The following is a 17,143-nucleotide window of genomic DNA, read 5'->3' as shown; positions in this document are numbered from 1 at the left end:
GATAAGGCTGGATACCTTATACTGGTGACACTACGAATACGACCCGCGTTGTAGATGTTACAAGTGTTTAAAATCGTATTATCAATTTGGCCATTAAATTTTGTTTGCATTGGTTTGGTGGGATTTACTGCATTATGAATGTTATTGTTTGTAATGGAACGTTTCTGCAATATTTGGCCTTAGATTTATAATTTTGATATGATCAATGTAAAGGTCCCTATGTTCTTTGGGCATTATTATTGTAAATCGTTCCTCTGTAAGTCCGGGTCTAGAATTAGAATTCATATCGATGAAGATCGAGACCAATTTAGCCAAAAATCACAATTTTGACAACATTCTGCATCCCTACACAATTCTGCAGAGAATTAGGGTTAGCAAAGCGGGTCTGGTTCGACTGTGGTTCAATTGCTGGTTCGGTTGGCTTGGCTTGGCTTGGTTTGCAAGTTGGTGATCCAGTTCAGGCCGATTCAGGTTAGTCTAGTTTGGTTCTAGAGCAACAGAAGAAATATTATATAAGTATTATATTTAATTGAAAATCAATATGCATTGAGCATGACACATCCATAACTTATTACAATGGTTATACTAAAGTCATGAAATGCATGGAATATGGTTTAATTTTTTTTAACTAGAATATGATTGTTAATTAATTCAAATCATATTGAGCATGTTATAGAACTAATCACTAAAATTTATAATAATTATAAAACTTAGTGATTAGCAACCATTAACCTTTAACAAAGAGTTGCATGCAAACATAGGATATTAGGAAAGATATATTCATTTTAAATTGTATAAAATTAATTAGACTTAAGTACACATTTCTAATTAGATTAAAATAGTTACTTAGTTTTTTTTTTTTTTTTTTAAAAATAGTTTTAAAATTGACTAAGTAGGACAAATATAATTAAGCTTATAAGGGAACTCAACCGATACATTTCTATCTAGACTTGAGGTATTTAAGTTGACGGTTTATGTAACCTCCACTAGGAACCTTTTTATAAGAGTTAATATAAGCATAGAGCTAGATAGATTTATTAGCCGGAATTTAGCTAAGTATAACAAAATCCTAAAATAATTAGAATATTTTAATGGGACAAAATGGTATATAAGATATATCATTTTTACGCTTTCACGTCCCTAAGAGTTCACACCGTGAGATCCATACTCGGCTTTGTGACGCCCTGGGCGCAGCCTCCCTTCGAAAAGTGTTTTCATGGGTCAATATCAAGGTGAATAGAGGAAATGTTTAGAGTAAGTGGGAGAAGGTAACCTGTCAATGTATTCTACGGTCTTCTTCTTTAGTTCACACCGTGAGATCCATGCTCGAGAAATTATGAGATCAATTCTTGTTGGTGAGCTTTTTGTAACCTGTAGATGATTTTTAAACCATGTTGTTCTTATCGCTTTATGAGCTTTTAATTTCATTCATAAAGTAGTGTTTACTTTGCAGCTTTTTGAATATCATTAAAAATTTGTCCCTTTCGTTTTTTTAAATTATTTTTTTTCAATACTTGGTCTTGTCTATTCTTTGATGTGATTTTTTCTGTTTAGGTTGAAATATTTTTTGTCCTCGTCTAAAATTGATGTTATTTTACTCATATTTCCTTAGACTTTACTAGGAAGAACATCAGCTCAATTTAAGACTGGAAAGGCTCATAGGTGAAGTATCTTTCTCTGTATCCTGTTACAAGACAAAGTCCTATAACGTTGAACTAGAAAATGAGTTTTTGTTACCTTTCATCACCTTGACTCCTTCTGCAATCGGGAGGTAGCTTCGATCATTTATCAATTAGCCACGTTTCATATCTTTCATTCATGTTCAGATCATTAATTGCCTCACTGTAATATTCAATAATACTTGTTCAGTTTTTCTAAAGGGTGTGGTTAAGGGCTCTGAGAGTGGCCCTATATTTTGTGTCTTGTAGCATTCTTCTCCTTTAATTTAAAATTATATTGGTTGTTATATCTTTGGAAAGGCAAGCAATGTGCTCTTGAATTCTCCCCTACCTCTGGTACCAAAAGGTCAAATGAAGATGGCCCTCCTAGTTGTGCAAGTAAATAACAGTGCTTCCCGCTCTTCATCTCATATAGAAGCATGCAACTCAGAGAAAGGTACTACCTTATTCCTAGTTAGTGTCACATTGTCCTGGTCACTGTGTGGAACTTTTTCCCGTATGCATTATTTGTTAGCTCATTTGAATAAAGAGTAATACAAGTACATTGTCCTCGTAGTTTGTTAGTTTTTTTAGAACGAGGGAAATACTGAATAGAGAATGGAACCTACCCCTGCCACATGCGGTCAATAGAACTCTAACTGAGAATCAAGAGATGCACATGCTCATAGACCGAAAGGCAAAAGCATAATGCTAGCTGAAACTTGAATGAATTTGCTTGCAGTTGTAAAGATTGGTTACTTAAATCCATTTATTTAACTGGTCGGATTTAAGCCATTTAGATACATGAGTCAATCAATTACACATACCATCTACGATCATAAATATCCATTGGTTGATCATTTTTCTTTACATGTTACTATTTTCTTAAAATTTGTGAACTTCTGTTGATATTCATTATCAAATCTACTGTACGCAAGAATCAGAGGCAAAACCAAACCTAAATTTAGGTTTCAATCACAGAGGAGAGGACAATCATGTTTCACTAAAAAGAAAAAAAAATCAAATCTAAGAAGGGCCCATTTTCAATTTTTTTAAATTGAAAATATATTTATGGACAACCCATTCAAAACATATTTCCTGTTGAAACGTTTGTCATTATTAAACTTTATTTGTGGCATTTAGTGTGACTTTTGGGTTTTGTAACTTTTAGTTTTTTTGTAACCAATAGTGATTTTTAAGTTATTAGGAGTTATGTGAGTTATGAGCATTTGATGACATTTTTAAGTTATAGGAGTTATGTGAGTTATGAGATTTTTGTAACCATTGGCATTCCTATGGTTATGTTTGTAAGCTTATATAAAGGCATGCTTAGTTGAATGGAAATATATCTCTCATTTTTCATATTTGTCCTCCATGTTTTTTTTCTAACATAGTGGTATCAGAGCTAGTAGAAAATATTGAGAGAAAAATGGCCAATGGTGGGATAGGTTCACTTCAACTACCAATGCTTACCAAACTCAACTATGACAATTGGAGCATCAAGATAAAAGCGTTACTAGGAGCACAAGACGTGTGGGAGATCATGGAGAATGGTTTCCAAGAGACAGAAGCTAGAGCAAATTAAGCGCAAAGAGATGCGTTAAAGGAGACAAGAAAGAAGGACAAGAAGGCCCTTTATATCTTGTATCAATCTGTGGACGAAGATACATTTGAGACCATCGCCAATGCAGAGACGTCAAAGGTGGCATGGGACAAGCTCCAATCGACTCATAGAGGAGCCGATCGTGTGAAAAAGGTATGGTTGCAGACCTTACGTGGTAAGTTTGAATCTTTACAAATGAAGGAGACGGAGGTGATAGCGGAATATCACACAAAAGTACTGGCTGTCGTCAACCAATTGAGACGGAATGGTGAAGAAATCACCGATGTTCGTGTCATAGAGAAGGTTCTATGAAGCCTAAATACAAAGTTCGAGATTATCGCCACGACGATCGAGGAGACACAGGATCTCGAGAACATGACAATTGAACAATTTATAGGCTCGTTACAAGCCTATGAGGAGAAAAAGAAAAGAAGGATGGAGCAAACAGAGACCGTTGAACAACTTCTCCAACTCAAAATCAAGGAGGAGAATAGTCGTGGACGTGGAAGAGGTCGTGGTGGTTGAGGCCATGGTGGAAGAGGTGAAGCCAACACCGATGTTTCTCAAAACTCGTTTGAATCCTCAAGAGGAAGAGGAGGTCAAGGTCGTGGAAGACGTGGTGGAAGGATCGGGAGAGATAAATCTCAGGTAAAATGTTATAATTGTAACAAATATGGACATTATGTGAATGAGTGTTACTCATCTCAAACAGAGTCGATTGGTCGAAAGCATCAGGACCGATCAACCGCTAGCACATCAAAAGCCCATCAAGGGCAATCCAATTATGCAAAGGAGAATGGAACCTTATTTATGGTTTCAAAGGGAGAAGAAGAGAGTCATGATAGTATGTGGTATCTTGACACAAGAGCCTCGAAGTACATGTGTGGAAAACACGAGATGTTTGTAGAGTTGAACGAGATGGAGAACGGTAATATTGCCTTTGGAGACAATTCTTTGGTCGCCATCAAAGGAATAGATAAAATTCTCATTCGGTAAAAAAATGGAGAAAATCAATATATCACAAATGTTTATTACATTCTCAATGTAAAAAATAATATATTGAGTGTAGGACAATTGTTAGAGAAAGGTTTTGAAGTTCAAATGAAAAAAAATTGTTTGTATTTGAGGGATAATCAATGAGGACTTATTGCTAAAGTCTCTATGAAACCGAATGTTTCCTTTGAATATATGTAATGATGTTCCAAATGCTTGAAGACGTGTTATGAAGATCTCTCTTGGCTATGGCATCTACGGTTCGGGCACCTCAATTTTGGAAGTCTAGAAGATTTGTCGAAGAAGAAGATGGTGCGAGATTTACCACACTTCACAAACCAAACCAAGTGTGTGAAGGATGTTTGCTTGGCAAACATCATCGAAGTAGTTTTCTGAAGGAGTCTATGACAAAAGCAAAGAAGCCTTTAGAACTCATCCATGCCGACGTGTGTGGAATGATCAAACCAGAATCTCATGGTAAAAGTAAATATTTCCTTCTCTTTATTGATGATTTTTCTAGAAAAACATGGGTGTACTTTTTGAAGGAAAAATCAGAAGTATTTGAAATCTTCAAGAGATTTAAGGCACGTGTGGAGAATGAAATCAACCCTACAATCAAGGCTATGAGAACCGATCGAGGTGGTGAATTCACCTCAAATGAGTTCAAACAATTTTATGATGAAAAAGACATCTGACGTCCGTTAACAGTCCCAAGGACACTGCAACAAAATGGCGTGGTGGAGAGAAAGAATCAGACAATCTTGAACATGGCAAGAAGCATGCTAAAGACAAAGAAGATGCCGAGGAAATTTTGGGTGGAGGCCATAGCTTGTGCGATTTATTTGACAAATCGAGCACCAACCAAAGTGTACTTGACAAGATGCTTAAGAAGCATGGAACGAAAGAAAGCCTAGGATTGGTCACTTTAAGGTGTTTGGGAGTATTGCATATGCTCATGTGTCGGAAGAAAAAAGGGCCAAGCTCGATGATCGAAGCGAGAAACTCATCTTCATCGGCTATGATCAAGTTCAAAGGGTTATCGTCTTTACAATCCTTTGAATGGTAAGGTAATTATTAGTCGTGATTATTCTTTTTGATGAGGAAGCCTCTTGGGATTGGAATATACAAGAGGAGGAGTATGATTTCCTTCCATATTTTGAAGAAGACGATGAAAATGAGCCGACCAGGGATGAAATGGGTGAAGGTTTGCCCATTCCAGTGCCACCTCATTCGACCGATCGATCATTATCTGAAGGTTCATCCAGCGATTCGGAGAACGAAATTGGCCCAAGAGGAACTCGAAGTCTATGGGAACTTAATGAGGTAAGTGAAAATCAAAATGACATAATTCGCTATTATATTTTTGGTGATAGTGAGCCTATTAGTTTCCAAGAAGCCATTGCAAGCAAGAAATGGAAGGATGCAATGGATGAAGAAATTCGAGCGATAGAGAAAAATGACACATGGGAGTTGACCAAGCTTCCAAAAGGGCACAAACTGATTGGAGTGAAGTGGGTATACAAGATAAAGAGAAAATTCAATGGCGATGTTGAGAGGCACAAGGCGAGTCTAGTGGTGAAAGGGTATAGCTAACAACATGGCATCGACTATGATTAGGTATTTGCCCCTGTTGTTCGCTTTGAAACTATTCATTTGATTATTGCTTTGGCAGCCCATAATAATTGGAAGATACATCAAATGGATGTCAAATCGGCATTCTTGAATGGAATTCTTGAGGAAGAGGTCTATGTGGAACAACCATTGAATTATGAAGTCAAGGGTGAAGAAGATAAAGTGCTTCGATTGAAGAAGACACTTTATGGTTTAAAGCAAGCACCAAAAGCATAGAATTCGAAGATTGACAAGTACTTTCAAGAGAAGAAGTATATGAAGTGTCCTTATGAGCATGCCCTCTACATCAAAATGAAAGGTGAAAGCATACTAATCATTTATTTATATGTTGATGATTTAGTATTTACCGGAAACAATCCTAACATGTTTGATGAGTTCAAAAGAGAGATGGCAAAGGTGTTTGAAATGACGGACATTGGTCTCATGAGTTACTATCTTGGGATCGAGGTCAAATAAGGTGAAGATAGGATTTTTATATCCTAAGAGGGCTATGCTAAAGAAGTGCTCAATAAGTTCAATATGAATGATGCTAATCCAGTTGGAACACCGATGGAATGTGGAGTCAAAATCACCAAGCAAGATGGAGAAGAGAAGGTAAATTCTATATATTTCAAAAGCTTAGTTGGAAGTTTGAGATACTTGACATGTACAAGACCAGATATTCTTTATTCGATTAGAATTATTAGTCGATTTATGGAGGAATCGACAGCAACACATTGTAAAATGGCAAAAAGGATATTTTTCTACATCAAAAGGACGATTGGGTATGGTCTTTCCTATGTCTCTTCTAGCAATTTTGATATTGTTGGTTATTGTGATAGTGATTGGAGTAGTGATTTGGATGATCAAAAGAGCACTACGGGGTTTGTGTTTTTTATTGGTGAAACGACGTTCACATGGATGTCAAAAAAGCAACCCATAATCACATTATCAACATGCGAGGCAGAGTACGTCGTAACAACTTCATATGTATGTCATGCAATTTGGCTAAGAAACTTAGTGAAGGAGTTGAAGTTTCAAATGGAAGGTCCAATGGAGATTTTTGTGGACAACAAATCGGCCATTGCCTTAGCCAAAAATCCGGTATTTCATGGGAGAAGCAAGCACATTGATACCTGATTTCACTACATTCGGGATTGCATTACGAAGAAAGAAGTGGAACTCAAATATATCAAGTCACAAGACCAAGCGGCGGACATTTTCACAAAGCCCCTCAAGTTGGAGACTTTTATCAAAATGAGGAGTTTACTTGGTGTAACAAATCAAGTTTGAGGGAGGGGGGTGTTAAAACGTTTGTCATTATTAAACTTTATTTGTGGCATTTAGTGTGACTTTTGGGTTTCTTTTAGTTTTTTGTAACAAATAGTGATTTTTAAGTTATTAGGAGTTATGTGAGTTATAAGCATTTGATGACATTTTTAAGTTATAGGAGTTATGTGAGTTATGAGATTTTTGTAACCATTGGCATTCCTATGGTTATGTTTGTAAGCCTATATAAAGGCATGCTTAGTTGAATGGAAATATATCTCTCATTTTTCATATTTGTCCTCCACAATTTTTCTAACATTTCCATCATTATATCGTAACTATTCATATCTATAGACTACATCACACCCATATATGAAAATATATACCACTTCAATTTAGATAGTCATAACGGAGAAAGAACGTCTTTGTTCATTAAAACATGTCCCTACTGTTGATATATCTATGGATTACATCACATCTCTATATATAAAAATATATACCACTTCAATTCGAATAGTTATAACGGAGAAAGGACGTTCATTCAAACATGTCCCTACCGTTATGGTCTAGATCACACCTTTACATAAAAGAATACACCACTTCGAGTGTAACCATCTCAATTCGAATAGTACTGAGGAAGGACAAATAGGAATTATAGAAAGTTATAAAGGCAAATGACGTTGATATATATCGTCAAAATATCGAGATATAGGATTGACAAAATGTCAATTAACATTGGAGGAAAAGAAAAACTTAACTTCAAGTAGCTAGCTTTTAACATGTTGACCCATATTTGGACATATGGTTATAAATTTAATATCTCAACTTTAAAGCCATAAGAGTCTGCTTGAGTTGAAGATACATTATTCTTTTCTCCTTTTTTTTCCCCTTCTCCTACCCATACTTATGGATTTGGGATGATATATCTTTAGCAACATTTTGAGCATCTAAATTAGATCCATAGAGACCTCTCCTTGATAGTCCTACACAATATAAGCCATTCTTTCCTTTCCAATGATTTGGGAAACTAGGTTTGGGTAGTCCATCATCATTCAAAAGATAGTCATCTCCCTACATCAATATCATTTATATTAGTTGATTTCAATCCTCATAAATTCCATAATAATAATAAATTACCTTAAATTTTGAAGTTTTGTATTTTATAATTTGGTTATTGAACTTTCAAAAGGGTTCAATTGGTCTCTAAACTTTCAATTTTTTTTCTAATATAAAAGTTGGTGAACTTTCAATTTTGTATCTTTATAGATACATACGTCCTCGAGAAATTTTAAAATTTAAATTTATTGATCTTTTAGATATAAATTTGAGTTTTGTCTAATGCGACACTAAGGCATGTTTTGATAACCATTTGATTTTTTTTTTGTTTTTGAAATTTAAGGCCATGGATATTATTTCCACCTCCATATTTCTTTCTCGGTGATCTACTTTTTACCAATAGTTTAATAAACAAAACCAAAATATGGAAAATAAAAAAAGTAACTTTTTCAAAACTTGCATTTGTTTTTGGAATTTGACTAAGAATTCAATAATTGTATTTGATAAAATGTAAATCATTGTAAGAAATGAATATAAAATACTACGAAATAGGCTTAACTTTAAAAAATAAACATAAAAATTGAAATGATTATCAAATGGAACCTAAATTTTTAATTTTTAAAAAATGCGAAGGCCTAGAGACTAAAATTGTATTTTTTGAAAATTTTGAAAAGTTTCATTTATTTTTTGAAAGTTCAAAATTGTTTAAAAAAATAGATAGGGAAATTTTCTTTGTTAAAAGGACAATGATTGAAGAGGCAATAACTAATGTGTAAAAATTGGAAGATAGGTGACATTCATTTAACATCATTTACTTAAAGTTCATGATTAAAATTCAGATTTTCAAAGTTTAGAAGCAGAAATTAAAAACTTACCTCAAAATTTAAGGAAATTTTGTGTAATTTAACCAAAAATAATTACTGGAACTTGTAAATCTAGTTTACCTTCAGCCACTTATTTGTTGACCTTTTGAAGCCAGTGCAAAATATGATGTTGTCAAATGGGTAGGATTTTCCATTTTTAAACAATACATTATTACCTTCTATGTTTGAGATTTCTGTAGGCAAGACCTGCAAAATTAGGAGGGAAGGAAAAAATTAATATAAAGATTAATATCTCTATGGAATAATAATATAGGTATAAGGAAAAAAAAGTTTAATGTCAATGACATACTAAGTGGCATAAATATATATATATTTTTCCAAATTCCTATTACTTTTTTCTTTCTATTTTTATATGTTTAAGAATATAATATTATCAATAAAGGGAAGGTTAGATGATTGATTTTTCCAAATCATATTAAATGTCAATTTATGCAGAAACACTATGTGATATGAAAACTTATTTTGACAAAATATTACTAAATATTGTTTGTCATTTACTATAACAATTTGCTAAAACAATAATAATGGCCTAAACAAAATATTACTAAATATTGTTTGTCATAATGTATTAGAAATTTGATATATATGATCACATGCATCCACACACACACATATATTTTTTTTTTGGTAATACAACGAAATCATAGGTATGAAAAGTCAATTCGAGTATGGCTCAATGAATAAGACACCAATAATTATCATTTTAAAGGTCGATCTTTTGATCCTCATCCAATAAATTTAAATATATATATAATGACAGTATTAAAAGCATCCGATTTAGCAACTATACGTTCTCTCCTTTATTTATATATATATATATATATATATATGGTTTAGGGTTTAAGGTCAATAAATGCAAATGATAAAATTAGTGTTGGTCTTACTAATTGATTTATTAGGTCCATATATCCTCACCCATTATGCTATTTGGGGAATCGAGGTCGGGGTTGGAGACTCGAGTGAGGATTCATTCATTTGCATATATTATTATTTAGGTCAAATGCATTTTTGGTCTCTAAGATTTAAGGACATGTCCTAACATTTACGAAATAGGTCTAAAAGATTCAAGAATCATTAGTTGAGTAATAGAAAGATGATTGATTGTTAACTTACTGACCTAGATTTACCAACATGATTATTTCTTACAATAAAAGACTATTTTGGTTCATATACTTTAGACTTTGTTCAATTTTAGTCCATGTATCTTTTCATATTTTCGATTTTAGACCTTGTACTTTCAATATATCTTTAATCTAGCACATCGATGTTAATTTTCATCGAAATTGGTTAAATAATAATAATAATAATAATTTTTATGGAAAAAAAACATGAATATGTTTTCAAAATTTATAAATTTTCTTTTTGGAAAAACCGAAAATAAATTAGTAGTAGACAGTAAATTTAAGATTTATTGAGAATACAAAGACTAAAATTAAATATTTAAAAGTATATAAACTAAAATAAATCGAATTATAAAGTATAGGTATCACCTGAATTTTTCTAGATGTAATTTGCTGAATGACTCCTGCATCAATGATGGGATATTTTCCATACTTGACTTTCATGAACATTGGGCCTTCAGCTGGTTTTTTGATCCCAAATTTGGTGAGGTCTCCATAAACTAGTTTGCTCAACATCCCCATCAATGAATCCACAAACCAAATTGGCAAATTATACTTCAACATATCCAATGCCAACTTCACCATTCCTCTTGACAAAAGATGAACCTGTTGTGTTTTCATTCCAAAAAAGAAAAAAAAATTATAAAAAAAAAATAATTATTTTTTCTAATTTTTCTCAAACTCTTCTCTCTCTCTCACACACACATATATATATCATAAATATACACAAACCTCATCAAACAACAAAAAAATTATAAACTTCTTAAATACCAAATATTTTTTTCTTTACTAATTTATACATTACACATCCTTATTTGGAATGTGTTTGGTTGATTAGTGTAAAATTTTACATTGAAAGTTACAACTTTAGGACTATATTTGTATTGAGCAATACGTTGGTGCAGTCTAGGTCATGCTTCCCTTTCTTTACATACATCGAAAAAAATGCATTTTAATAATTTTTTTAAAACAAATGAATTACCACGTGGTAGTATTTAATTAGGTATAATAGGAGCTGCACAATAGATGGTAATAGTCAGGCCACATCCAATTTCTTTTTTTTAGTTTTGTATATTCATAATTCACTCACGTGGAAAAGTTGTGACCATGTTATTGGGGAGGGGGGCACTGATCACGTTGCATGTTCAAAAAGGACAAACCAAGCATGTGGTACAACGTCAACGTCGAATGTAAATAGGAGAAAAAAAATCTAAATTAAAAAATGTTTAAAACCTATTTTTGTTATTTATATTACATTTTAATCTCTCCCTACTTTTAAAACGTCAAATTTGACCTAGTTTAGACTCGTTTTAATTACAATTTGTGTTATGAAAATTATGTTTATTTTCTTACCTAATTTCTCGAACATATTTTAAATCTTTCTTTAACACTTAAGGGTGTTTGAAGCATTGAGTTGAGATATGATGTTTGGAATTCATATATCTTTAGAGTTCATGTCTGTATTTGGAGTCCATAATAGATTTATCTAAGTTTATATATCTGTGTTTGAGATACATAGTCGAGTTCATATGTCAGAGATATATGGTGCAGTTTTTTAAAACTCTAACAAGCTTTTTAAAAACTACTGTTTTAATTTTCAAATCATGAAACTCGGTGTTTGAGAACTATTCTAAGAAGTTGATAATAAAATAAAGAAATTAATAAATGGAAGTAGTATTTATAAGTTTAAATTTTCGAAAACCAAAAATCAAAATCAAGACCAAATAGTTAGCAAACAATACCTAGGTTTTGGTACATTTTAGTTTTTAAACTTTCAAAATATCAATTTTTTTTTTAATTTATACAAAGTAGCAATATTTGGTTCATTTGTGTTCTTTTTTATCTAATCAATTTCATCTCAATGACCTACAATAAATTTCTTGAAATATTTTCATGATAACGTCATATTAAGAAACAAGTTTTCTTTGTATATAAAATTTGTATTCAAAATTTGCGAACACGTATCAAATTGGTTAATTTTGAAAATAGAATAATGAGGAAAATAGGTGTTTGTAAACCCTAAAAGTCACGATAGATATTTTTAAAATGGAACCAAATTCGATTATAACGTTTTTGTTTATGGTTTCTCATTATGTCTTTTTTTTTTTTTTTTTTTTTCCCCTTTGTTTCTTGTTTACTCTTTCAAAGAAAGATATAATTTAGGTTAAATACTAGGGTTGTTTTTAAATATAGAAAAATAAATTAAAATATTTACAAAATATAACAAAATTTTAAAACTATCAATGATAGACATTGATAGACACTGATAGATTTCTAGCCGTTTCTATCAGTGCTATTGATTTAAAATTTTGCTATATCTTGTAAATATTTTCAATAGTTTTACTATTTGAAATAATTTTTCTAAATAATATTATTTCTTTTTTCAATGAAGAAAAAATAAAAATATATTTGTTACCTGTTTCCTTGTTTCTTTTTTTTTTTCAATCAAAATTTTAACAGAAAAAATAAATGTTTACATCATAATTAAATTTAAGAAATTTTAATATTAAAATATATGTTATATTTAATTATAAATAGTTTTCCCATTTCCTTTTTTTTTTAAAAAAAAAAAAAGAATAGGATAATTGCATTGGTAATTTTTTTAGTAAAAAAAAAAATAAAAAAATAAAATGGACAAGTATTTGATTAAAGAAATAAAAAATGAACATGAAAAAGCGTAAAGAAAAATACTAAACTGGTTTTTGTTATTTTCAAAGTTTGCTTGTGTAGTTGTATTTTCAAAATTTTAGAAACAAGACAAAAAGAGAAAATAAACAAAAATAAAATAAAACTAGAATGAAGAAAAAGATAGAAAAAATAAAACAAGAAAAAGTGTAACAATAGAAAATCACCCTAAAATATGAACCAAAAAATTTACTAAAATAAAATGAAACTAGAATGAGAACAAAGATAGAAAAAGCAAATAAAACGAGGAAAACCTGTAATGATAGAAAATGAATTTATAATATGAACCACAAAAATTGGTAAAAATAAAATGAAACTTGAATGAAGAAAAATATAGAAAGATAAAACGCAAGAAAAAAAATGTGTGAACATAGAAACTCATTCTATAATGTATGAACAACAAAATTTATTAAGGTTGAAAAAGACAAAGGAAAATAAAGAAAAGTAAACGAACTATGCAAAGAAAATGGAGAACATTGTGGCAAATGGACGTATGAATGAGAGAAGGTAAAGAAAAGGACAGGGAAAGTAGATAAAAATTAGGGGAAAATACATTTTTAGTTGCATTTAGTTTCTGTTTTATAATGTTATACTTTTAGTCTTTAAGTTGTGACTTCATTCTCAATTTAGTCTTCACAACGTTACGGTTCCGTTTGGTAATTACCATTTAGTTTTTAGTTTTAAAAATTAAGTTTATAGATACGTTTGTACCTTTAAATTTCTTCTTTGTTATTTCTTTTTACTCATGGTTAAAAAAACAAGTCAATTTTAGAAAACTGAAAAAATAGCTTTTAAAAACTTGTTTTTGGAATTTGGAATTTGGTTAAGAATTCAGCTTTTGTATTTAAGAAAGATGCCAATAATTATAAAAAATGGGAAGAGAATAGACTTCATGTTAAAAATACCAATAATTCATTTTTAACGTTTCTTATTAGAATCCTCAACTTTAAGCTTTATGAATAATAAATCATTAAATTTTAAGAAGTATTTAAATTTATAGATGTCAAAACTTTTAATCCTATATTTTCTAAACTACAAAATTTTAAAACCGTTCCTAAATTGAATCTCCATAAACCTAATATAAACTTTTTGAACTTCATGAATTTGTTATACACAAGTTTTAAAATTTAAATACTAAACTTATAATTTAATCAATGAACTTTGGACATATGTTCATTTAATTTGTTTAATTTAAATTCCTCTTAAAATATCTATTTTTAAGTCCCTAAACAAAATTAGAAAAATAATTACAAAAAGAGATGACTTTTAGAAATTAATGTTGTAATTTAGAAAGTCATATAACAATTTAAAATCTTAAAAAATTACTCTAAAAGATTTTTAAACCTATTATTATAAATTCATAGGCTAAGACCGTATATTTCAAAAATTTAAGGATCAAATACATTTATTCCTTTAAAAATCAATTAAAAAGTTCTATTCGAAAAATTCAGAGACGAAACACATATGTTTTAGATCTGAGAAATAAAATTCTTTAAGTTTTACCTTTCTTTTAATTTGAACAAATTAATGACACAACTTCAAGTACCTGTACTAAACATTATTTCTGTGTACAAAACAAAAGTCACATTTATTATGGGTAATAATATAGAGAAAATAAAAGGTGGAAAGTGGAGAGAACAAAATGAATTTAAAACTAGTGATGTTCAAAAAATCCGATAATCCGATCGGACTACCCAATCTAAACCGCGGTTAGATTTTATTTTGGGTTGGATTGGATTAAAAATGTTAAAAATATTAAATTCGGGTTGGGTCTCGGGTTACCCCATTTCAGGGTCGGGTCAAACCGACCTGACTCGAATATATATATATATATAAAAAAAAAAGTTAAAAAAATAGTCAAAATAAAAAAAAACAGAACCGGTGACCCAACTCGACCCAACCCAGAAATTTTGGGTTGGGTTGGGTNATAAAAAAAAAAGTTAAAAAAATAGTCAAAATAAAAAAAAACAGAACCGGTGACCCAATCCGGTCCAACCCGAAAATTTTGAGTTGGGTTGACCCTCCAAAAAAGGAGGTTCATTATTAGCCAATCTAAATTTTTGGATTGATTCATAAAAATCTTCCAATCCTATAAATCCAAACTATGTACACCCCTATTTGAAACCAATGTTAGGAGAAATGACATTACCGGGCTTCGAATAATTATGGAAGTATTAGCAGCATGAAGAGAAAGATCCAAAGCAATTTCCATCCCGGAATTTCCCGCCCCAACCACCAACACATTCTTCCCTTCAAACCCTTTTCCCGATTTATACTTGGTGGAATGCATCACACCGCCGCCAAATCTTTGGATCCCCTCCACCGCCGGCGTATGAGGCTCCGCCGTCTCACCAGACGCCACCACAAAATACCCACCGGAAAACTCCTCAATTTCACCGTTGTCCAAATTCTTAGCTCTAACCTTCCACTTCCTCTCCTCGTGATGGAACTCGGCCGCCTCCACATTCCGGCGATACAGCGGCCGGATTCCGAAAGTGGTGGCGTAGCGGTCTAAATAGTCGAGGAAGTTGGCCTTAGGGATGTAGTCTGGTGTGGAGGAAGGGAAGGGCATGCCTGGAAGGTGGCAAAAACGGTTGGGAAGGTGGAGGCGGAGGCGGTCGTAGGAGTATTTTCGCCAAAGGGGAACGGAACAGTCTTCTCTTTCGAGGATTATGTATGGGATTGATGCGAGTTTTAGAGAGGCAGCGGTGGCGAGACCGGAGGGACCGGCTCCGACGATTATCACTGTAGTGTCCGCCATGGAAACTCTTGGGTTTGAAGGTGGAATGAAGGGGGGAAGAAGAAGAGAAGGAGAAAGGGAAGGGAATTATGGAGGAGAGAGGTGCGTTAGAAGGCCTTTTATAAAATCAATGCTAGGCCTAAAGGAGGTAGTTAGCAACTAACACAAAAAAATACTTGCATGCTACTAAGTAGTTTTTGTCACATTCACACGTAATAAACTCTTCTTTCTCCTTTTCGTTAAATATTTTTTAACTTTTTTTTGGTTGAGAATCCCACATTGAAAAAATTAAGGGGACTCACTCTCTTTATAAGATAGATGAGTTACTCTTTTCATTGTTAATTGATTTTGAGATGGAATCGGGAACCACAGGGGACTCACACTTTTTCTAAGATAGAGAGTTACTCCTTTAATTGTCAATTGATTTTGAGATGGAATCGGGAACTACGTTGTGTTGTTTTTTTAATTAAACTTTTTTTTGTTTGTATAAGAATTTATTTTGTTCATTTATAGATCTAAATAAAAATCTGAAAAATAATCATTTCCCTACATGTTTGGTTTAATTTTCTTAAGAACATAAATTAAACTGAAAAAGAAATAAAAAACAAAAAATAATATGAGAAAGGAAGGGGAAAAATATGTTGTTGGTCCATAGGTTTTGAGTTTCGTTTCCATCTAGTCCTATGTTTCAAAATGTTATACAAGTTGGTTTCAAAGGTGCTTTTATACACGAGTTTTTTTTATTTGTTATGCTCAAAACATCTATATTAGTGTTAAATTGCTATAAAAAAAAAGACATTAAATAATATGAATTGGTTACCAAAGGTAGTCGTCTATGTTGGTCGTCGAACATTGGGGCTAGTCGCTGAAATTAGGGACTGAAGGTGGTTTTCACTAGAGTTGCCCGTTAGAGGGATAATCGAAGTTGGTCACATAGGTTGGCATGGGAGCTAATGGCTGGAGGTGGACATATGTTGTCAAAGTTAGGGGTAGGAAGTAGTCTTCATTTGAGTTGACTGCCAAAATGATAACTAAAGTTGGCCAATATAGTTCGTTGAATAGTTTTTCATCGAAGGATATTATTGGAGTTGGCTGTCGAAGGTAGTTGTCACTGAATTGGACATCATAGGTGGTTTAGTTGTTTAATTTTATACACAAGTTTGTTTGATTTTCTACACTTAAAGTGTTTCGATTAATATTAAACTACTATAAAAAAAAGACTATTAAACACCATGAACTAGTCATCAGAGTGATCACTATAGTCGGTCGTTGAAAGAAATCATCAGAGCTAGACGTCAAAAGTGGTCATCGTTGAAGTTGGGAGTCAGAGGTGGTCTTTTCTTGAGTTGGCTGTCGAAGCTAGTCATCAGAGGTGGTTGTAGTCGAAATTGGGTGTCAGAGATTGTCTTCGCTGGAGAAGATCGCAAGTTGATCATCAAAGGTGATCGTTGGAGTTGGTTGTTGGTAGGTGTAGTTATTGAAAACATTAGAGAGAGTGATGGTTGGCTATTTTAATCGCCGAG

At 32.2% G+C, this 17,143-nt stretch overlaps 2 protein-coding genes across 2 annotated transcripts; one reads left to right on the top strand and one right to left on the bottom strand.

The window, feature by feature from the left end:
- Nucleotides 1-6,405: 6,405 nt before the first annotated feature.
- LOC120077211 (secreted RxLR effector protein 161-like) lies at nucleotides 6,406-7,005 on the top strand. The gene has a single exon (XM_039031116.1). The coding sequence runs from the start codon at nucleotides 6,406-6,408 to the stop codon at nucleotides 7,003-7,005; it is 600 nt and encodes a 199-aa protein (XP_038887044.1).
- Nucleotides 7,006-7,619: 614 nt separating this feature from the next.
- On the bottom strand, nucleotides 7,620-15,723 carry LOC120070264 (probable indole-3-pyruvate monooxygenase YUCCA10). The gene is made up of 4 exons (XM_039022160.1): nucleotides 15,030-15,723; nucleotides 10,565-10,801; nucleotides 9,135-9,260; nucleotides 7,620-8,205 (listed from the first exon to the last, which is right to left on the bottom strand). The coding sequence occupies exons 1-4, from the start codon at nucleotides 15,639-15,641 to the stop codon at nucleotides 8,029-8,031; spliced, it is 1,152 nt and encodes a 383-aa protein (XP_038878088.1). The 5' UTR covers nucleotides 15,642-15,723; the 3' UTR covers nucleotides 7,620-8,028.
- Nucleotides 15,724-17,143: the final 1,420 nt, after the last annotated feature.

The sequence above is a fragment of the Benincasa hispida genome, chromosome 1 (genome assembly GCF_009727055.1).
Source record: "Benincasa hispida cultivar B227 chromosome 1, ASM972705v1, whole genome shotgun sequence".
Classification (NCBI taxonomy): domain Eukaryota; kingdom Viridiplantae; phylum Streptophyta; class Magnoliopsida; order Cucurbitales; family Cucurbitaceae; genus Benincasa; species Benincasa hispida.
Note: the sequence above shows the minus strand (reverse complement) of the source record. Positions and strands in the feature narration are given on the sequence as shown.